This window comes from Crocodylus siamensis, chromosome 3 (assembly GCF_052110815.1).
Source record: "Crocodylus siamensis isolate JL-2025a chromosome 3, ASM5211081v1, whole genome shotgun sequence".
Lineage (NCBI taxonomy): Eukaryota > Metazoa > Chordata > Crocodylia > Crocodylidae > Crocodylus > Crocodylus siamensis.
The window spans coordinates 48,485,983-48,509,639 of NC_143397.1; the positions used below are offsets into that span (position 1 = coordinate 48,485,983).

The window sequence follows — 23,657 nt, forward strand, 5'->3', positions numbered from 1 at the left end:
AACCATCATGTGAACAAAACACTAAATGCTGTGTCTTCATTAATTTTAACTCCTGTGATGGTTACTTTTGCAGCAGCATAATTGTAGAAAATTGCTTCAAATACAAAATTATACACACAAAGTAAATCTCACACTGTGTGTCCAGGAACTCTTTTCCAGACAACGGTATTTTAAAATGTTTTCACCAATATTTCAATATAAACTGCAATATGCATGTATCTTTAAAAAATGGATTTACAACAAAATATTTAAAAAAAAAAAAGAAAGCTGGTGTCTTAATGTCCATCAGATGACTACAGTTGCATGTTGGTGCACTGATGTAAAGCTTAGGAACACTACTTAGGTTGGGGTGGGCAATTATTTTGGCTGGAGGGCCACTTAGTGAGTTTTGGTGAGCTGTCAAGGACCATAATGGTAGCTCCACCCTCTAGTCACCATCTTAGGACTGGAACTCCCACTCCCTAACCCCTGACCTTTGCCTCCCAAAGTCCCTCCCCTTGCTCCAGAAGTACTTCTTTTGGGTGGAAGGGTGGTGCCATCTTGAAACTGGAAAAAAACCCAAACACCTACTATAACTTATTTTAAATCTATTTAAAAAAAAGACTTTAGTCCTGATTTATGTGCGTTTGTGTAGTGTATCTTGAGACAATTGCATAACAGATCAAAATACAGTCTTACTATTGCATATTGGTTGTGCGGGGGCAGTAAGGGAGTGCATGTTGGGGGGTATGCTTGGGGAGTAGATGTTTGGTGAGGTGTGGAGGTGTGTGTGTGCGGGGTGGATATGGCGGGTGCAGTGTGGGGGGGTTGAGTGTGGAGGGGTGTGGGTGACGGCTGTGGGGTTATGGTGGGGGGTGGGAATGTGTGTGGGGGTTGTGGGTGTGTGGGGGGTTATGATCAGGGTGGGAGTGTGTGTGATGGCTGTGGGTGGTTTGGGGGGAATCTGTGCACACGCACACAGATACGGGAAGTCTTCAAAGTTCCTGGAGCATGCGAGTCCCTGGATCTGCAGGTGGTGGCAGAGTGGGGCCAGCCCCACCCGGCTCCATAACATGCAGCTCCCACCCAAGTCCCTGCCTGCACATGGCAGCAGCCCCATCCGGCCCAATACCATTCCTGCCCAAGTCCCCACCTGCACATGGTGTAGAACCAGCCCCACTTGACCCCATCTCATGCAGCTCCCACCCAAGTCCCTGGCCATAAGTGGAGGCAGCACACAGGGCCAACCCAGCCCGGCCCCAAAGTGTGCAGCTCCTGCCCAAGTCCCTGGCTAAACATAGTGGCAGCATGCAGGGCCAGCCTTACCCAGTACCTAGCTCATGGCTCCCTGCACTCCCATCCTTTCCCCCAGTGGGAGTCCCTGGCCCTGGCCCAGTGGGGCACTTACCTGAATTTCCACTCTCACAGGCCGGGAGGCTGGAAACAGCCACAAAAGCCTCTGCCAGGCAGATGCTTTTTGTCTCCAGTGCCCCTCAGTTCAGGGCTGGGGTGGGTCAGGCCAGGCTGGGGTGGAGGGGGTGATTGCTTAGCAACCAGAGGCGCACCTCCTGCAGGGACATGCTGGCTTGTAGAGGGGCAGCCCGGGGCCAAGGCTTACAGAGGGCTTATGCAGAAGCCCCGCAACCCAGATAGAATTGCCTGGCAGGCTGAATTTGGCCCTCAGGTCATATTTTGCACCCCCATTTAGGTCCTAATTGGCAATGTTCAATGTCCTATAATGAAATAATTCAACTTTTAGTGAAAAGGGAAAAAAACACACAAGAAAGCCCAAAGTCAAATAAAACAAACGTCCAAGAACCCCCATGAGATAGAAATGTTTTATATAAAAAAGCTACTTCTTTAGTTTAGAATATTCTGACTAGCATATCATTTTGCTCTCAGATTAATAATGTAGTAGTATACCAATCATTCTGCTTCTATTTGTTTGTGTGCAAAAAACCCCTCTACAGTTGCTATGAAAAAGACAAACTGTAATGGACTAGGGGTCAGAAAACATATATTAAATAATGCATTTTCAGTGTTTTCACCTTAGGTTTTCAAAACATTAATTTTAGAAGACAAAAATCAAATAAATATTTCACATATTACACACACACGATACATGCTCAAATAAGATGCATTTTTATGCATTTTAATGACAACACTCCATTCAGACAACAAAATAGGGCAAGTTTCCACTTTCAATAAATATAATCAATATATATTTTTAACAAAAATACAACATATGTTCTTCTGCTCATAGATTGTACCAGTTTGGGATAGTGGTGGTGACACTCAGATGTTGATGAAAGCAGATATAGATGAAGTCAACAGTAATCTCCTAACATAAAATATGAGTAAAAATCAATGTCATTTTGAAGATAAACATGCATTTTTATACTAATACATAATGCTATAAATCCTGCTGTATTGGATTGCAAATGATATCAGCTGAATAAAATTGCATGACACGGGATTTACTTATCCTGTGTGTTCACAGAAACAACTTGTTCTCTGACAGCACTCATTCTTGGCAATTTATTGCAGCTGTCAGCAGCCAATTTGTTCAGATTACTACTATGCATAAAGGTGTAACAATCATGAGGATTTATTAACTGATTATCATAAAGGTGACAGAGTCAGGATCGCCTTAAAAATGCAGGTGATAAGAAAGTTAAATAATTACATGGAGATTAAAATCATTTCACCTCCATTTTTATCTTAATATTAGTTGCTAACATAAGCTGCCTAAACACACTACAGTATATGGTTTTAGAATATTAGTTTATTTTCCAACCCAGTGAAGAACCTGAAACCACTTGCTTCTAGTTTTGAAAGCAAGATTATTACACTTTTCAGGAGCTCGAAGGTGCTGTATTTCCTGCAGGGTGCAATACTGCCTGCTGCCACATGGTGGGTGCAGGGCAGCAGGGGGCAGCATTCCCTGAAGGGTGCACTACTGTGCGTGTTAAACTTGAGCTGTGATTATTAAACTTGCTCACCAAATTGCATGATCTGAACACACATACTATTTACTGGTCATGAAAAAAGTATATCATAAGTATTTGGTGAATGTTTCTTCAACTCATTAGTAAAAGTGACTGATTTTCCCCAAATATTTTGGTAGCTCAGAAAATCATCCCACTATTTATGTACTTATCTGACCCTAAGCCATCTTTCTGTAAGCCTCCAGGCTCTGTTGCTCAGCAGAATAAACATTTATTCAGCCTCCTGTTCCCACATATTTTGGTTCCCTTGAGTTTTCCTATAAGTTTCAGAGGGTGGTTGTCTGCCTTTTGTTTCCATTGCCTATAACTAAGTCCTAGTCTCTGTACTGAAGAAGCTAAGCAACTCTGCCAGCTGACAGGGATTAACATTCTCTGTTAGACCCTGACTCCATGCGGTGCCCAATGACTAGGGAGATGACGATCCCATCACCCATGGATCCTGTTACTCATTAGCCAGAGCAAGCAGGGAGCAAACACCAGCACACATTACTCACAACAGCTTTATTCAGAATGGAGACAGCTTTGTACTAGCTCCCAAAAAAACCCAACAAATGGGGGAGCCTCCCCGAACAATAGTTGTTTTCACATTTATACACTTTGGTTCATACTTATTAACATTTACTCTGCCTATGAGCCTCCTTCAGTTCCACCCATTTCTCCTCCCATCTCAAGCTCTGCCTCTGTTTACTGTTTGCCTCCTTAGCATGGTATTGCCTATGCATTTCATTCATTTACATGCCTCTTTGCTAAGAACGCATGCCTAAGACGTTGACCACCATTATCTCCCAGTCACTTGTGGTTTCTTGCTGGGTTTTTTGCCATTGGTCTGTATCCTATTTTTACACAACACATCACGCCCTTTGCACCCTATTCTTTTGTTAGGAATCCACTTACTTAAGCATTAGCAAAGTTAGTTACTGTTAATATATATCCAGCCTTGTGACTAACGGCTTTTGCCGAGATACAGAAAAAAAACTTTTATACAGCTGTACACCCAGCACCCCCATAAAATCCAGATATCGTTACCCTAACATTCCCCTCATTTGATTCTCCAGATCTGAAAATATATTTGCATCCTAGTTCCTTCACAGATCTCTCATTCAAAATTACATGACAACCCAAATTAGCAAATTAAACAGTTTAGTTTGGGGATCGCACATGGTCACAGCATATGTTGAAATGCAAGTTTTAGCAAATCTAAGGATATAGTTACATCTCAGATTAATGACAATTTTTCCTTATTCTTCCTCACCTAAAAATTTTCACCTGTTCATAAACAGTAGTATAGACAGTTCAAATATTGTGTAGTTTAAACTAAATGGAACTTTGGGGGTAAATAATGAGGTAAATTAAAAGTGGGAAAGCAAAAGTTTGTTTTTCTATTTATTTCACTTTATTTGAGGACTCCTACTTAATATTATGGCTTCACTACTCTAATTAGATAAAAAGGGACATGTGGTTGTTATTCTCCCTGTAACGTATGAAAGGAATCTGGTTCACCTCAGTTTACAATACTTTCATTTCATAGCAGGATTGCTGTTGCAGGTTCTCTCACAATGGGAAATGCTTACATTAAAAAAAGTGCTCCAAATCAGAATGAAAATGATAAGTTTCAAAACGTCCTGAAAAGAGAAAACTCCAAATTCCAGGACATTCCTCATGCTATTCCCGGCTCCAAAGTACTTGGAATTAACTCATGGAATTGTCCACCACAGCCAGAAATCTAGATCCAAGAACTTACGCCAGTCGTTCCAGCCTTCTTAGATTTGAGGTACCCTTGCATAATTTTAATGAATTGATCAGGACACCATTTAAAAAAAATAAATGCATTTATTACAGTGTTTTTCTCTTTGCAGAGGAGGTGGGTAGCAGGTAGGAAGGCATGAGCCTGAGCCTGCACTTATCTCCTCATATCTGTTTATCTTATACCTCAAAAGAGCTCATCCTTCAAAAGATCTCATGGCATCCTGGGGGGCCTTGGCACCCTGGTTGAGAACCACTGCATGATGCTACTGCAACAACTACAAGGGCATCTAAGCTAATAGCTCTGCAACAGTGACCACTTGAAAGTCCAGCTTCACCAGCAGCCTGTCAGCCAAGCTGGCATAAGTAAAACAGGGTCCTAGTTGAACCTTGACTGTGTCACTGGAATTTCATTGAAACCCATGTTTCTGCAAAAATATTCCATTTGAGGAATTGACGTTTTTCACATTAAAGCAGAATAGTTGGAAAAATCCAAACTAGAGCTAGTGCTGACATGCACTAAAAACATGACAGCAAATGTCTAAATACTAACAACTTTTCCAAGACGCACAAAGCAGCTTGTTGCCTCATATTGTTGCCCACTACAGTTTCTGCTGACACTCAGGTATGCTATTTTCTTTTAGTGGAAACTTCCTCCTTAGAATTGCTTCTCTCTTACCATACTTTCACCAGATATGACAGTCAATCATAACAGAGTCATGAATTTCCTCTTGATAAATTTGTGCTGAGTAGATAACTGTTAGCTCTTGAATATTATTCAAAATAGTAAGAACACTAAAAGATCAAAGGAAAGATGTTCCACCACTCAGTGAGACGAGAGGAACAGTCTTCAGTTTTTCTTCCTAAGTATATCACCTCCCCTGGTATGTCACTTCATTCCTATTACTTAAAGCAGGGTTCAGTAAGCTATAGCCCCTGTGCTGAATCCCACAAAGAGGTTGAATCTAGCCCATGAAGGCTGAGTCTGGACTGGGGCAGCAATAAGAATCAAGCAGAACACAGCTGCACCAAGGAATACTCTCTGCAGCATCCCACCATCCCTCCCCTCCCCACAGCTTTATGCCTATGCTTACCTTCACTCTAGACAGTCTCGGTATCTGTAGTGAAGGTAATTGCAGGCAAGATGGGTGTTTGGGGAGACAGAGATTTGTCACCCAGTGGTCCACGGCAGTCAGTTGGGTCAGAAACTCCAGCCTGCAGCAGCAAAACATTGCCAACTCTTGCCTTACAGCATAGGAACCCAAATCATGGTAAGGAACCCATTGTTCCAGGCACTATAGAAACACAACAAGAAGAGAGTCCCTGACCCCAAGAGCTTACAAGCCAAATATAAAACCAGAGACAACAGAGAGATAAAGTTAACAGGGGGTAGGCAGTTGTATTAGTACATTAACAGACTTTTGTAGATATCATGGCAAAAGAGAATTTTAAGGCAGGATCTAAAGGAAGGATCTGAACAAAGCATCTAAAGGAAGGATCTGCAGAGTCCTACACTTAGGATGAAACAATCCCATGCACCGGCACAGGCTGGGGCCTACCTAGCTAAGGAGAAGCTCTGAAGAAAAGGACCTGGGGGTTATAGTGGGAAATAAGCTGGATATGAGCCAGCAGTGTGCTCTTGTTGCAAAGAAGGCTAACAGCATACGGGGCTACATTACTAGGAATGTTGCCAGCAGATCAAGGGAAGCAATTCTTCCCCTCTGTTTGGTACTGGTTAGGCCACCTGGGCAACAGCGATCATCACCTACTGGAATTCACCATCCAGCGCAAGGTGGCAAAGGCCTGCAGCAAGGCAGAAGCCCTAGATTTCAGGAGGGCGGACTTCAATGAGCTAAGGAGAATACTGAGGGAGGCACTGAGATCCCAGAGGGGAGGGGAGTCAGGTGTCCAAGAAGAGTGGTTGCTTCTTAAGGAGACGATCCTCCAAGACCAAAGGGAGGTAATCCCAACATGGATCAAAGGGGGGCAGAAGGGTGCAAAAGCCCCCATGGCTCACCAAAAGCATCCGGGAATGTCTCCTAACTAAAAGGGAGGCATACACCCAATGGAAGGTGGGGGCCATCATCAGGGAGGACTATACTGAGGTTGCTCAGGGCTGCAGGGGGGCAGTCAGGAAGGCCAAGGTGCAGATGGAACTGGGACCAGCTACCCAGATCAAGGACAACAAGAAGTCCTTTTTTAAATACACTGGGGGCAAAAAGAAGGTACCGGGTAACGTGGGGCCCCTGCAAGACACTCTAGGAAAAAAGGTCATCACACTAGACAACAAGGCTAACCTATTTAACAACTTTTTTGCCTCCATTTTCCTGAGCAGGGACCAAACCAAGCCCCAGGGGAGGTGCACCTAGTCCAAGCGTCAGTGAGGATCTAGTCAGGGAACTTCTGGAGGGACTGGATGTATTTTAATCAGCTGGTCCAGATGATCTCCACCCCAGAGTGCTGAGGGAATTAGCCGAGGTCATTGTGGGACCCCTGGCATGGCTGTAAGAGCACTTGTGGTGCTCTGATGTGGTGCCAGAGGACTAGAAGAGGGCCAATCTGATTCCCATCTTCAAAAAATGGAGGAAGGAGGACCCGGGAAACTATAGGCCAGTTAGTCTTACCTCGATCCTGGGTAAGCTATTTGAGAGAATTATCCTGGCACCTGTTCATGAGGGGCAAGCAGGGGAGCTTATAGTTTCATAGTTAGTAGGGTCAGAAGGGACCTGAGCAGATGCTTAGGGGCAACCAACACGTGGGTTCATTACAGATAGGTCCTGTCAGACCAACCTGGTGGCCTTCTATGACCATGTCGCCAAATCCTTAGATGCAGGGGTAGCAGTGGACATAGTCTTTCTGGACTTTCGGAAGGCCTTTGACACTGTCTCTCACCCTGTTCTCATTAAGAAACTGGGGGACTGTGGTGTTGACACGTACACAGTCAAATGGGTCGCTAACTGGCGGGAGGGCTGTACCCAGAGAGTGGTGGTGGATGGGTTATTTTTGACATGGAGGGATGTGGGCAGTGGGGTCGGTCCTTGGGCCCGCACTGTTCAACATCTTCATCAGTGACTTGGACGAGGGGGTAAAAAGCACCCTGTTCAAATTTGCTGACGGCACTAAGATATGGAAGGATGTGGGCATGCTAGATGGGAGGCATAGGCTGCAATCAGACCTAGGTAGATTATAGGGGTGGGCAGATGAGAACAGGATGGGTTTCAACACTGACAAGTGCAAGGTGATGTACCTGGGGAGGAAGAACCAGCAGCATACTTACAGGCTGGGGAACTCCCTTCTCATCAGTGTAGAGGCAGAAAAGGATCTTGGAGTCATCATTAATACGAAGATGAACATGGGCCGGCAGTGTGGGGATGCAGTCAGGAAGGCCAACTGTACCTTGTCATGCATCCACAGATGCATCTCAAGCAGGTCCAAGGATGTGATCCTCCCCCTCTATGCAGCACTGGTCAGGCTGCAGCTGGAGTACTGCTACCAGCTCTGGGCACCGCACTTCAAGAGGGATGTGGACAACATGGAGAGGGTTCAGAGGAGGGCCACTCGCATGATCGGGGGGAGCAGGGCAGGCCCTACGAGGAGAAGCTAAGGGACATGAACCTGTTCAGCCTCCACAAGAGAAGGCTGAGGGGGGATCTAGTGGCCTGTTACAAACTAGTCAGAGGGGGCCTGCAGGCATTGGGGGAGTCCCTGTTCCCCTTAGCACTACCAAGAATGACTAGAAATAATGGTCACAAGCTGGCAAAGGGTAAATTCAGACTAGACATCAGGAGGAGCTACTTCACACTCAGGGTGGCTAGGATCTGGAACCAACTTTCAAGAGAAGTGGTGCTGGCTCCGACCCTGGGGGTCTTTAAGAGGAGGCTAGACGAACACCTTGCTGGGGTCATTTGACCCCAGTACTTTTTCCTGCCATGGCAGGGGGTCGGACTTGATGATCTGCTCAGGTCCCTTCCGACCCCCCAAACTATGAAACTATGAAACATCTGGAGTACAGTGTCTGGCTTTGGACCCCTTGCTACAGAAGGGATTTGGACAAATGTGGACAAACTGGAGAGTCCAGCCGAAGGCAACAAAAATGATGAGGGGGCTGAGGAACATGTATTATGAGGCAAGGCTGAGGGAACTGGGCTTATTTAGTCTGTAGAAGAGAAGATTGAGTGGGGATTTAATAGCAACCTTCAAAAAGAGGTTCAAAAGAGGATGGAGCTAGACTGTTCTCAGTGGTGGCAGGTGACAACAAGGAGCTATGGTCTCAAGTTGCAGCAAGGGAAGTTGAGGTTAGATATTACGAAAAACTTTCTGTCTAGGAGGGTAGTAAAGCATTGAAACAGTGTACCCAGAGAGGCTGTGGAATCTCCATGCTTGGAGGTTTTTAAGACCTGGCTAGACAAAGCCTCAGCTGGGATGGTATAATTCGGGATGGTCCTGTTTTGGGCAGAGAGTGGAGCTAGATGCCCTCCTGAAGTCCCTTCTAACCCAAATTGTCTACGATTCTATGATTCTAAGGCAGATAAAGAGATTGCTCTGTGGATGTTCACAGGGGACTTTTCCTAAGCATACTGGGTTGCAAAGGAAAAAGCACGAAGATACATGTTTGAAAATTGAGAAAAACTGTGTAGGCTGGCATCAGAGACTAAATGGAGAGGGAAGTTCACTCTCAACATGAAATGAAACATGACAGATACAGTGAAGACTTTGATGAGATGGAGAAGAAGGAGCCGATGGAGAAATGCAGAAAGAAGAGCAACAGAACCAAAGCAATAGAGAAGAAAAGTGATCTTTGAAGCACCACTCTGAATACTATACTTTCGTCAGGGCCAGAGAAAAATAATGGGTTTGATATGAGCCAATGAGATTGTACACAAGAGTTTTAGCTGTGTGGGTGGATAGGAAAGGTTGTTTAACTGAGCAAGGACAAACATACTTATACCATTGGGTATACCCACTAGTCAACAAAAGTCAGCTGATCTAGTTTAAATGTTTCATCTGTGAAGATATAACTGCAGTAATTTACCCCAAATGAAAAAAAGCTAGGATAGACAAATAAAACAATTGCACTTGATTTAGCTGTACTTCAGTAACTCTCTCTTCCTTTTGAAATTGTGCAACTTCTTTGTCTATACACCCTATACAAGTTTTATGCAGAAACAATCTGCAAGACAAATGTAAATCAGGATGCAAAGACTTATTTGGACCCCCTGCTACAGAATGACTAGAAATAAATAGATAGGTCCAAGCTGAAGATGAGGTCCAAGTAATTGGCAGGATAATAGTGTTATCAACAATGATTAAGAAAGAAATTAGCAGGAAATGTTTGGGTGTGTGGGTGTAAAGGCGGCATATAAATCTCTGTTTTAGTTCAAGGTCAACCTGGATGGCAGCTAGACAACCATAAGGAGATTTCAGAAAGATGTGTCAAAATTTTAGTTTGTGCGGAAAGAGACAGGTCAAGAGTAGAGAGACAGATTTCTTAAATACGGTAGTTACCGTTTACATTTAGAGAAGCTTACCAAGAACTAAGGTATAGAGGAATAGAAGAAGGGGACCAAACTTTGTGGAACCTCCACACAAAGTTGCAGGGGTATGCAGCAAACTCTTCAAAGGCCAGGCTGAAGGAAAGAAAAGAGCTCAGGGAGGCCAGGCTCATAAAAGCCAAGGAATCTCTCAACAAAAGCATGGCTTACTGTACTGAAGCAGAAGAAATATCAAGGAGTAGCGGTTCTAAGCTTTGTCCAAGAATATATTTGTTTAACCATTTTAGTATTTATATAAGATTATTTATTATTATTTAGTATTTATATAAGATATATTACTTATTTTTCTCACAACAACCATCACAACAACCATATACATTTAAAAATTAGACTTCAAAGCAGTCCTTTGAAGAAAAGCATTCTCATCCTATTATGCCAGAGGGGCATATTAGACTGCAAACTCATAGTAGCAAGGAACTTTTTTATTTGTAAAGTCCTAAAGCACCTTAGGGACAATAATATTTTAAAATTATTAATATCACTATTAATAAATAAAGAGCTGCTATGTTGGTAGAATTCTGCAGTCAAATATGAGCAGTCTAATCTCATCAACTTCTGGGAAAGAATGGTTGTGGATGAATAGAAAAAAAGAATCATACCAGCTACTCTACCAAAACATGATGCTAGAGAACTTTAAAATAAATGTATTATTTCATTAATATAAGGTCTCGTTATATAAAGTAAAATCTTAATATATTTTTTAAAAAATGACTTGATTTAATATTAAGACCATTGTAAAATATAGACTTTAAATCTATTTTGACTTCACATTGCATAACAGACTGGCTCCAGGCAAAGGCAACATTTAATATTGTCTGACCAATCTGCCCCATTACCTAATGTGGTAAACAAAGACGCACACAAGCATGTGGGGGTTGGAGAGTAACAAAAAGATAATCACATTGACATGGAAAAAATAGGGCTCAGTTCATAGGAATTCCATTATACATTCAACAATGACTAATTCTACTAGTTACAATACATCAATGTACTAGTCATAGCATCTCCAAGTTTTTAATACTGTAGTCCCACAGACAACTAACAGAAAGAAATAGGATTAATTATTACTGAGTGTGTTGGTGGTCAAAACACACAAAAAGTAACTGAATATTTGGATTTTCCAAATAAAAGTAAGTTTTTTAGTAGCAGTGTACATCTATGTTAGACACTGTGGACTCTCCTCCCACCCCCCACTGTTGGCTACTACAGTTGGGCTGGATTTACCAAGATCTACCACAGTATATTGAACTTGCCAGCTAAGACTTATATACTTTCCTGAACCCTAAGAGATATCTTAAAGAATCAGTCCTTGAGAATGAATTGGGTGAGTAATCAGATTTCATTGCCTGAGAGGTTGTGTGCCATGTTTTAAGAAGATTATTTCATTCAGAAATCAGATTAAAAATGAGGATGCATTTTAATCTTACCACTGTTTTATAGTTATTTCAGTACTGGCCCCAGCCCAGAAAATGTTGCCGTATGGAACCCCCTGCATCTTGATGATATTTCAAAATGCAGTATTTCCACTTCTGAAAAATCTAAGTCAATGAATTGGTAAAATCTGCCACCTACTGGTCAAGCAAAATATTATTTTTAGAGCACCACAGTGAAGACTAACATAAAAGCTGCAAAATGTGCTTATACTTTGTAAAAACCCAGTATTTTCTTTATAACAAGAACAAATGGTTATAAAAAACAGTTTCAACAAAATCCGTTTTAATCATCTGTTCCCATCCCCAGAGTATTAGTAGGCTGTAATTGCACAAACCTGCCAATAAAATCATCCCTCTTGCCAGCATCTTTGTCCCACACAGTAATATCAATAATTCCACCTCTCTCTTCATAGAGATGAAAGTCAAACTGCTCTCTCCACTGAGGATTCAAAGTTTTTGGCACAATCTAAAAGGAGAGTAAAGAAAGTCATTATTGCATTGTACAGCCATGTTCTTTCTTGAACAGTAAAATTAATCTTTGGGTTCTGCCCAGGAAGTCTTTTTCATGCACTTAATAGCTTTAATAGGGAGACTTTTTAAACATTTTTTTTTAAATGAGGCCACTGATCAATGTCTTGATCCTGTTTGGGCAAATCATCTGCCTCCAGGATCTCACAGCTCTTCACCACTGGAAATCTCTAGGAACAATGGATTTGTCCTGGGAACTGAACCATTTTTCTCTAGACTAATGATTCCTTGTCCCGAGTGACAGGTAAGTGACAAAGTTGTCTTTCTAAAACAAAGGCAGAACAAAACATCTCAAAAAGACAAATAGATGGATACTGAAAACACTTAACCAGGACCTGAAGTTCACCAGATCTGCACCGCCTTTTCTTCTTTTCCCAGTCTTATTATGCTCAGGGAGAATTAATTTACCAAGACAATTTGTTGTTTGTTTATTTATAGGAACAGATAGAGAGGTATTTTAAAAAGTGCAACCTCCTTTTCTTGTGCAATGCAGATAAAAGGATATAGCTGGAGTGGTAATATTCACACCAGTTACCTCTAAAATATCATAGCAATTCAGAGTAGAGGTCTTTCTAGAACAAAAAGTTATCTAGTCTCCTCCATTAGAGTTCAATAACAGTAGTAATTCCAGAATTGAGCCAGAATGGAAGCCGGCTCAACACATTCTTTATAAGGCAATATATAATTTTAACGATTTATAGAAAAGCAGGGCTAAGAGGGATCTCCAAAGGTCATCTGGTCCAACCCCCTGCTTGAGGAAGGATCACCCCTATCCAAACCATCAGGTCCAATCAGCCCCGTCACACAACTATAAAGCATATTGCCCCAAAATACCAACACCACCCTAACCAGCCACAGGAAAAGCAAGGGGATAAAGGCTATCAGTGTACAGTTTTTGTAAGGGTTACTAAAATACCCTTGAGAGATCCATCCTCCCCCACCATTATAGAGAAAGGCAAAACTCCCCACAGCCCATACTAGTTTGAAAATGGAGTAAAGTTCCTTCTTGATCCAAAATACGATGATCAGTCTGACCCTGAACAGAAGGGCAAAACCCTCTAATCAGATCCTCTGGGTTTTAGTCCCAGTAAAACCACTGGCATACCCACACATGCTGCAGCCAGCATAAAAGCTTATAAAACCAAACCCTTTTCCTCCCTCCCTGCCTCCGCACCAGTAGCAACAGGTGGGGAAAAATTCCTTCCCCACTCCATGTGGCCACCAGCAAAGCCCACAAGCATGGGAAAAAGCAAACACCCTCCACTCCACTCAATGAGCTGGGGCCAGCAAGCACAACTCCACACATAACATTCCCTATCTAGATACCCAGAACCCCTCTTTCAGTACTCCCTCCATAAATTTATCCCCCATGCTTTAATCTTTCATAACTAAAGCTGTTTGTGGAGCTCTGCTTCATTATCCTGCTGCTGTATATGGTCTTCTCTGGTCTTCTCCAATATCCACCCAGTCTGGACTGCAGAACCCTTTTCATGATCTCCCAGTGATCACTGTGGGTGTGGGAGGATCCTGGGCTTCTATTTAAAGAGCACTGCAGGCGTTACTTCTCCTAGATCACCCCTGATCAATGCCTATACAACCTCTTCTTGAAAACCTCCGGTGATGGAGATTCTACAACGCTCCTAGGCAGTCGATTCCACTGCCTCTCCATTCTAACAAAGAAGATTTTCCTGATGGCTAATTGAAACCTGCTTTGCCGCAACTTCAAGCCACTGGTATACATCCTGCTGTTTACAAACAGAAGGAATGTGTTCTTCCTCTTCCTTACGGCAGCCTATAATGGGGCGAGGCGGGTAAAGGACCCCTGTAACTTTCCCTTTTAAAGAGCAGCAGGCCAGGGCTGCAATATGTTGCTAGCAGCTGAGTGAGGACGAGCTGCAAGAAATTAAGCAACCAAGGGAGATAAAGACAGGCATGACAGAGCTACAAGCAGTGGTTGAGGGGAAAGCTGCCTTACAACAAGCTACAAGGGCAGTAGTTAAATAGTTTCATACTTTCTAGGGGTTGGAAGGGACCTGAACAGATCATCTAGTCCAACCCCCAAGTTGTGAAGAACAACTGAGAAGCCAGCAGTAGGCAAGAGCAGACTGATTAGTGGGCTAAGAAGAAACTTATCTGCCCAGTTTTGGAGATCATGTGACTGGAAGTGGTGAAGCCCAGGGTACTAGAAGCCTGATTTCTAGGCCACAGACTCAGTCTGATCCTGAGCTCTGCAGATGGAAGCTCTTATAGAAACCCAAGCTGCTGGAGAGGGGAACACCAGCAAACACAGGCATCCAGAAGAGCTGGAGGGTGCCAGATTTAGAGTTTGTGGTGACCCAGAAGGGTGTAAGCATTTTGCTAGGGAACAATTTCTTTATGATAGCTGTTAAAGCTGTAAATCATAAGTGTGGCTGAAGGGGAGGCAGGAGACTATGGTGGAGTCCTACCTGTGCTCTACTCTCTGCTTGAAGCAGGAGGCTTAGAGCCTAAGTGGAACCACTGGTCAGGAGGAAGGCTAGTGTGGGAGAGCAGGACCAGTGGGAATAGACCACAGTGGATGCCAATCAGGCACTAAGCATTTTAGTTGAGGACCTAGAGTCCAGTGGATAGGACTGTACACGAAGATTAGAAGCAACCCAAAGGGAGGTAGAAAACCACGGAGGGAGGTAGTGGGTGCTCAGTGTTCTGAGTTGTGGGCTAAGGGCCTGGTGGATCGAGGCAGGGCTGACCAGGGAGTCCAGAGAACTGAGTTGGGGAGCTAGATCATGGAGATAAGTGAGCAATTTGCTTAAGACTGAGACTAAGAAGAGGTGGCCTGCTCAGGACATGGACCAAGAGCCTGATGATGAGTGGGGCAGAGTAAAGCACCTCAGGGCTCACTCTGGTTTCTGAGGGTAGCTTCTCAAATTTATATCCATTTTTTCCATCAAGTTGTGGCAGGCAAAGCAGCAGAGCAGTACCCTGGAAGGCCACAGTGGGAGAAAATTGAACAAATGTAGTCACACTAGGGGGTGTCAACCCTCTAAAAGTGAGCCTTTCCATGCAGCCTTCAGATGTTTGAAGACTGCTCTTACTTCCCCTCTTAACTGACAAGCTGAACATACCTATTTATTTCAAACTCTCCTCATCTGGTTTGCCTTCCAAATCTTTTATCATTTTTTTCACCAATCTCTGGACCCTCTAACTTTTCCACACCCTTTTAAAAGTGTGAAGCACCAAACTGCACACAATACTCTAGATTTGACCTAACCCACACCAAGTAAAAGGCACCTTCAACTCCCATATCCTGCACCTAATGGACGCCTATAGATGTGCACTGAGGCTCCTCCAACTCACTGTAATTACAGCACGTTGAAGCAGACTCTATTAATCCAGTCTGCTGGAGCATGGTAATTATCGTGCTCCAACAGACTCCAGCTTCATATGCATCAGTGTCCCTGCGCTGAAAAAAGGTAGCAGGGGCACTTTAACTAAAGCTCATTCCACCCCTCTTAAAATAGCCCATGTGACGCTCTGGGCACTTTAATTAGAGTGGCTTTCAGAGCTGCTCTAATTAAACTGCTCTCCCCACTCTCAGAGTACATGTATAAGCACCCTAAGTTCTTACTGATGCACCCCAAAACCATATTTACCATTTTACAGCTCCATTGTACTACAAACTCGTATGTGTCTGTGATCCATCAAGACTTTTAAATCCTTTTCTGTAGTGCTGCCATGTAGCCACATGTCACTCACTTTGTATATGCCTTTTTGACTATTCTTCCTGAAGTATAGCACCTTGCATTTGACAGTACTGAACTTCAACCTGCTGGCTGTAACTCAGCTTTTCAATCTATCAAGATCCTTCAGAATTTCACTCCTGTTCCAGTATGTTCACAATCTTTCCCAGTTTTGTGTTGTCCAGTAAATTACCAGGTACTAAGATTAGGTTAACTGGTCTGTAATTCCCCAGGTCTACCTTTTCTCATTTTGGCCTTCTTCCAGTCCTCTAGTACCTTGCCTGTCTCCCTTGACTTGGGCAATATTACGCCCCAAGATTACCTCTGCCATTAGTATCTTAGTATGATTAAACCCTGCTATCTTTACTTTCTTTATATCAGTGTTTTTCAACTTTTTTTCTTTTGCAGACCGCTTAAAAATTTCAAATAAAGATGTGGACCCCTTTGGAAATTTTGAACGGAGGTGTGGAGCCCTTTGAATTGTAAGTGTGGGTATTCACATACTTTTGATTGACTATGATCATACTCATCTTTCACAGATGCCTTAGACATAGTCTGTGGACAGAGGTTACCTGTATATTTAGAGAACTAGACTTGACAGCTCAGGGGTACACTTCCAGTCCTATCTTACTGTAAGGGACTGCATTTCAAGTCCAATCATTAAGCACAGTTATACAGACATTTCCAATGAACAGCTCTACTTGTTCACCTTGGACCTAGAATAATGTTTGTTTTTTCTGAGCAAAAAGCCAAGGCTACAGAAAATAGTACTTATTAGGCTGAAAAAGTAATATTGAACGTAAGCCGGCAGCATAATGAAGTCATCAACAAGGCCAATTCCACCTTGTCATGCATTAGCAGATGCATAACCAACAGATCAAGGGAGGTGATGCTCCCCCTCTGTGCAGCATTGGTCAGGACACAGTTGGAGTACTGTATCCAGTTTTGGGTACTGCACTTCAGGAGGGACATGGAGAATCTGGAGAGGGTTCAGAGGAGGGCCACTTGCACAATTAGTGGCTTCTGTGAAAGACCCTATGAGGGGAGGCTGAGGGATCTGGATCTCCAGCCTTCACAAGAGCTGTCTGAAGGGAGACCTTGCAGCTGCCTATAATTTTATCAAGGGAGGACAACAGGGAATTGGAGATGTGCTTTTTACCAGAGCGCCCCTAGGAGTAACTAGGAATAATGGGTGCAAACTAGTGGAGAGCAGATTCAGGTTAGACATTAGGAAAAAAAATTTATGGTAAGGGTGGCCAGAATCTGGAATGGGCTTCTAAGAGAGGTGGTACTATCCCCTAACTTGGAGGTCTTCAAGAAGAGGCTAGACAGTCATCTGGCTGGGATCATCTGACCTAAGTTCTCTTTCCTGACAGGGGCAGGGGATTGGACACGATGATCCTTTGTGGTCCCTTCCGACTCTACAATCTATGAATCTATTACTATACCTGAGTGCTTTCAAAAAGATTTATTTCATTAGTTTCTTTGTAACAGTGTTTGCCAGAGAAAGTTTTGGAGTGGGGAAAAGAGGAGACTGACCATGTATTTAAAAAATAAGCCCAGAGAATGACAGAAGATATGCTCAACTATTTACTGACTGGGTATTATAAACTGGCAAAAACACTGTACCTGATTTTTGTCACAAAAAAATAAATTTTAGAAAAGATGAAAAACACTTTCAAAATATTAAAATGAAGTATTTAGATTGATCACCCTGGAAACCAAGTAAAATTCAAGTAGAAAAAGTTTCTTCTTCCTGTCATTTTATCAGGGCTAATCTAAAATATCAAGAGTCAAATTAATATTTGCAGAATTACATTAGGGATGGATTTTGCTTATATTTGGTGACTCAAGGCACTGTGACTCATGTAGGAATGAAGCATATAAACAGTGAACTTTAATAATCACATCCATTGTTCTGGTCCACTATGTACTGGACTAAATCTGTAACTTTGGGACAGATTTTTTTGTGGGCTGTCCTAAATTGTCTTAATGTTGATGGATCCTTAAAGCTATTAATTTGCTGTTCTACTTGCATTTCATGGAGCTGTAACAGCACATTGTTTACTCTGAGCAGAGTATCAGCCAGCTCACTAACCCAGGTAGACATTTAGCCTCCATACAGCTGCACTCAACCATTCTCATCCAACCTGGCTAGATAACTAGGTATGATGTAGCCCTAGCCATATCATTTTTTAAAGAGATGTAAAAGGGAATTTTCCATTTGTCAGGATTAGTCAATCAGATTGGGTTTTACACCCTCCCTACAGTACCTTGGAAATGCAGCCAGTTAATTAGAACAGTGGAAAGGAAAAGAAAAAACTAAACACAACCCCCTATCAAATATTGTGACTTGCAGACAGTGTCCACCTAGTATGAACAGTGTAAGTGAACAACATGCTTTTGGTGTAAACACAAGCAAAGAATCCAAAAGGCTACTAGCACTAAGCCAGGCTGGTTTGGTACAAGGTAGATCTTAAGTTTTGTGCAGTTAGAATCAGTCTCATAGGTGATATCATTCTGCACATGAACATAGCATAGTGTGAATTGTTTTTTGAGAGTATTGGGAGGCAAGATTAAGTTTTGTATCCTTGATGTTATGATGTAATAATATTGCACTGAGAAATATAACAGTATAACAATGACATACTGAGAAATCAAGGTAAATTATTATTTTTTTCAATGCCTCATCCTTTTCCATTTATTTATTTACACTTCAATTAAAATAATAAAAAGACAAAGCTCTACACGCTGTAGCAGCTAATTAGTATTACAATAAAATCCAAGCAGAATCCAAATAATCATCCAAGCAGAAAATCACAGATGTTAATTAAAGAAACAGAATGTATATTTCAGATCATAATTAAAAGACATTACCTTGCTCTTGTATTTCTGATGCCCCAAACGGCACTTCACATAAGGATCACTCAATCCATTTGCATCCATAGCCTTGAGACCACGACCCTCTATCAAAGTGACACTGACTATCCCTCTCCATAGTTGAGATTTTCTGTGAAGGTCTGACAGACGTAAACTCTGGGTCTGAAACTTCAGGTAAAGGATAAACTAGACTTAGTTATAACAAGCACAGATATTTACTATTTGATCTATTATTCAATGTTTTATATAAATATAAAAGGGAAAAAACTTCTCAACTTACTACAAAAGGTTTCTTTAAAAATATGGACTGTGTTAACTCTATTCTAATACAAGATTTTCTTCCCCATTTAACATGAGGAAAAATACCCCTCCTCTTAGAATCACATATTGGCGGGTGGGGAAGCAGCAATTGCTGTGGCTTTGGCTCCAGCCTCTACCTCGGGTCTGGCCATGGATGCAGCCTCCGATCCCCACCTGCCCCTCTCCCTTCCCCTTTTACCCCTGTTCTGTGCTGGCAGACTCCATCCACACTGCAGTCTCTGGGGCACTAAGCCCAACCCCAGTCCAGCCACATAGCAGCGATGAGGCTGCTACAGGGGCTGGGCTGGGCTGGGCCCTTGCTCTGTGCCCCAGGCTAGAATGGGGATGGCATAGAACAGGAGTAAGGGGGACATGGAAGGGGGAAGCACAGCGGAAAGCAAGTTTCTGAATAGTATTTTAAATTGGTTTTATTTCACAATATTTAAAAAAGACACCCAATAGTCAATAACTGCCTACAGTTTTCTAATCTTACTCTCACTACATCAAAGTACTTCAGAGACAAGAACATTATTCACAAGTCTTTAACAGGATGATGCAATTTAAACAATTTCATAACCAAAATTACTCTGAATTATAATGCCTATTACAAACCGAACTCATGTTGACCAAATTCTGTAAGTCAACCGTCTCCTAGCCTTCTACAAACCATGTTTTTAAAGAGAACCATGTTTTTCTTATAAATTCAACACAAAAAAGATCAATGTTTTACTTTCAGTGTATGTATACTAACAAGACACTGGTTTATTTCATAAAGCAAAAGCAATTTTAAAAATAGTATGTTTATTTTAATTATATTAAATAATTTCCCCTCATATCTAAATGATTAATGGTAGGAGTTTCCTTCTTTTTCAATTTATACATTCCACCAGTATGACCATAAACTGAAGGCAGATTCCCATTCCGTTTGTAACGCATGTGATAGCTGGTGATGGATAAATATCCCATTAGCTGGGTCTTTTAGACCAACTTTAGACAACCTCTTGTGTTATTACATGACCTTTCAGAATATAGACATACGTGCACACACACACACATATACACATATGTGTACATATGCATATACTTTATATGCATGTATAATGTATACATATTATACATATACCTATATATGCACATGCACATATAAACATACATAAATGCATAATGTTGGAAATATATATATATAGATAAATATATATAATTTGTGTGTGTGTAGTACTGTATATATAATATCTGTACTATGTAAGGGGCGGGGTGTACAGCAGTACACCAACATGCATGGGTACCCAGGGAAGAGCAGAAGTGGTGATTTCTGGTTCCTGTCACATTTCTAATTTCACCCCCAACCCCCCAAGTCAGTGCTCAAGGCAGTTGCCTCTATTGCCCCACAGTTATTCCTCTGTGTGTATTATGTAAATAATGATATATTATAAATGCACACACACACATTTGAATAAACTAATGTACACATGTTGAAAATTAACAGTTTCCATTATGTTTTCCAATAATTACTAGAAAATTGAGAACTTCCACTTTTTGATAAAAAGGTGAAAGTAGAACAACAACAAAAATAGAAATATACTATTTGATTATTGCATATAAACCAATTAAAATGTTGCTGGATTTCTCTTCCACAACCCTTTACTAATATTTTATATTGTGTGAGTCATCTTAGAGCCTTACTTAATAGCATATACATTTAATTCTTTTACAATTGAAAATAAAATTTGAACTGATTAAATGTAAAGTAACTAAACTAGGACAACATTTTCAGAATGGGCAATCTCTCTCTATCGGCCATAAAAGAATAAAAGCTAACACAATGAAACATTGTTGATTTTTAAAGACATAGCTTCTCAAAACAAACATTTTCTTCTCTAAACACTTGACTAGGATGGTTTAAGTCAAGAATAATCCTACCTTGAGCAGGGGGCTGAACTAGATAACCTCATGAAGTTCTTTCCAGCCCTATTTTCCTATGATTCTATGGAACTGAGTCAAATTAGGGTCTGACGTCATTCCAGATGGTAGAGTTAGGACAAACTGAAATAACACACCTTGCTCCCGTCACCTATATTGACCACAGCTGTAGTGCATATGAGGATTCAGTCCTTTAACTAAAGCCATTATAAACGTTAAAACTTTATTAGTTCTAAGATCATTTATCTAGGCTCAATAGATCAGGTAAATGATAACCAGAAATCTGGGTTTTCCATTTGCCAAGGTAAACGTGGATTTTCTCATTTTAAGGAGAAAAACCTGGATTTTCTCCTTTAAAAAAAGAAAAATATGGCAAATTATGGGTTTCCCCATGCAGAATGGCAGTGTTCTGGGGGTGGCAGCACAGAGGGCACCTTGCCATGTTGGTGCAGGGTTCATAGCAGCAGCACTCAGCCTTATTCTGCCCTGCTGTGCTAGGTCCCACCCACTAGGCTGTGGAGGTCCCAGGTGGAGAGCAGCAGAACAGGGTGCCCCAAGCCCACGCCGACCCCATGCACAAATTAGGGGCACATGCCCGCCATGTCCCTCCCTGGGAGTGCATGCAATGCAACCCCCCACAATTTTTATCAGAGAATTTGTGATTTTTAAACATAGGAAACCAGGATCTCTGATGATGACTAGACTCATAAACAAATTGGAGAAATGGGGGCTAGTTAAAACTACTAAAAGGTGGCTAAATAATTGGCTCAATAGCCATAAGCAAAGGGTAACTATTAGGGCTGTGCGAAATTTCACCAGCTTTTTTATTTCAAGGCTGTTTCATCTGGTTTCAAGCTTGAAACAGCAAAATTGAAACAAAACAGAGAACTTCAAAACAGCCTCGATACAAAAATGAAGCAAGTCAAAACACTTCAAAATTTTTTAAACATTTCAAGTTTCGAAGCTCAAACTGGCCTTGCCTGTAGGGAAACAGGAACTAAATTAAGGAGAGGGAGGGGGAAGAGGGGAAAGGTAGGTGGGAAGGAGTGCTCTCATTATTGACTGTGTAGCTGGCCAGTGACTGTCATCCTTCCCTGACGTCCCTTCCAATCCCCGTGCTCTAGGGGAGGGATGGAAAATCTGCATACAAGGTGGAATTGTTTGAACTGCCCTGCTTTCTGCCTTGGTGTCAGTTGAGTGTGTACCTTAACAGATACACACTGTCACCCACCCATGTCATCAGTTTTCATAGTTTCATAGTCAGTAGGGTCAGAAGGGACCTGAGCAGATCATCAAGTCTGACCCCCTGCCATGGCAGGAAAGAGTACTGGGATCAAACAACCCCAGCAAGGTGATTATCTAGCCTTGTCTTAAAGACCCCCGGGGTAGGAGCCAAAACCATTTCGCCTGGAAGTTGGTTCCAGATCCTAGCTGCCCTGACTGTGAAGTAGCACCTCCTGATGTCTAGTCTGAATTTACCCTCTGCCAGATTGTGACCATTATTTCTAGTCACTCCTGGCAGTGCTCGGGGGAACAGGGACTCCCCAATGCCTGCTGGTTCCCTCCAACTAGTTTGTAACAGGCCACTAGATCCCTGCTCAGCCTTCTCTTGTGGAGGCTGAACAGGTTCAGGTCCCGTAGCCTCTCCTCGTAGGGCCTGCCCTGCTGCCCCCTGATCATGTGAGTGGGCCTCTTCTGGACCCTCTCCATGTTGTCCACATACCTCTTGAAGTGCGGCGCCCAGAACTGGACTCAGTACTCCAGCTGTGGCCTAACCAGTGTCACATAGAGGGGGAGTATCACCTCCTTGGATCTGCTTGAGATGCATCTGTGGATGCATGACAAGGTATGGTCGGTCTTTCTGACTGTGTCCCCACACTGTCAGCCCATGTTCATCTTGGCATCAATGATAACTCCAAGATACTTTTCTGGGAGTTCCCCAGCCTGTAGGTATGGTGCTGGTTCTTCCTTTCCAGGTGCATCACCTTGCACTTGTCAGTGTTGAATCCCAACCTATGCTCATCTGCCCATCCCTGTAACCTGTCTAGGTTTGATTGTAGCCTATTCCTTCCTTCTAATGTGTCCACATCCCCCCACATCTTAGTGTCATCAGCAAATTTGAACAGGGTGCTTTTTACCCCCTTGTCCAAGTCACTGATGAAGATGTTGAACAGTGCGGGCAAGAGGACCAAGCCCTGGGGGACCCCACTGCCCACATCCCTTCAGGTCAATAATGACCTGTCCACTACCACTCCCTGGGTGCGGCCCTCCAGACAGTTGGTGACCCATTTGATTGTGTGGGTGTCAACACCACAGTCCCCCAGTTTTTTAATGAGAACGGGGTGAGAGACAGTGTTGAAGGCCTTCCAAAAGTCCAGGAAGACTATGTCCACTTCTACCCCTGCATCTAAGGATTTGGTGACCTAGTCATAGAAGGCCACCAGGTTGGTCTGACAGGACCTGCCTCTAATGAACCTGTGTCGGTTGCCCCTAAGCATAATCTCTCCTGCTGCCCCCTTGTGGACATGTGCCAAAATAATTTTGCCTGTCAGCAGCTAGAGGTGCTGGGACCCAGAAGCCAGACTCCCCCTGTAC

At 42.6% G+C, this 23,657-nt stretch overlaps 1 protein-coding gene across 1 annotated transcript in view; it reads right to left on the reverse strand.

Moving 5' to 3' along the window:
- Positions 1-23,657, reverse strand: part of MCTP1 (multiple C2 and transmembrane domain containing 1) — a 500,289-nt gene that overhangs the window by 195,533 nt on the left and 281,099 nt on the right. Inside the window, exons 8-9 of the mRNA XM_090038277.1 lie at positions 18,840-19,010; positions 12,051-12,181 (exon numbers count right to left, since the gene is read on the reverse strand). Coding sequence (XP_089894403.1) covers positions 12,051-12,181; positions 18,840-19,010 — 302 coding nt within the window. The remainder of the gene's footprint in view (positions 1-12,050; positions 12,182-18,839; positions 19,011-23,657) is intronic.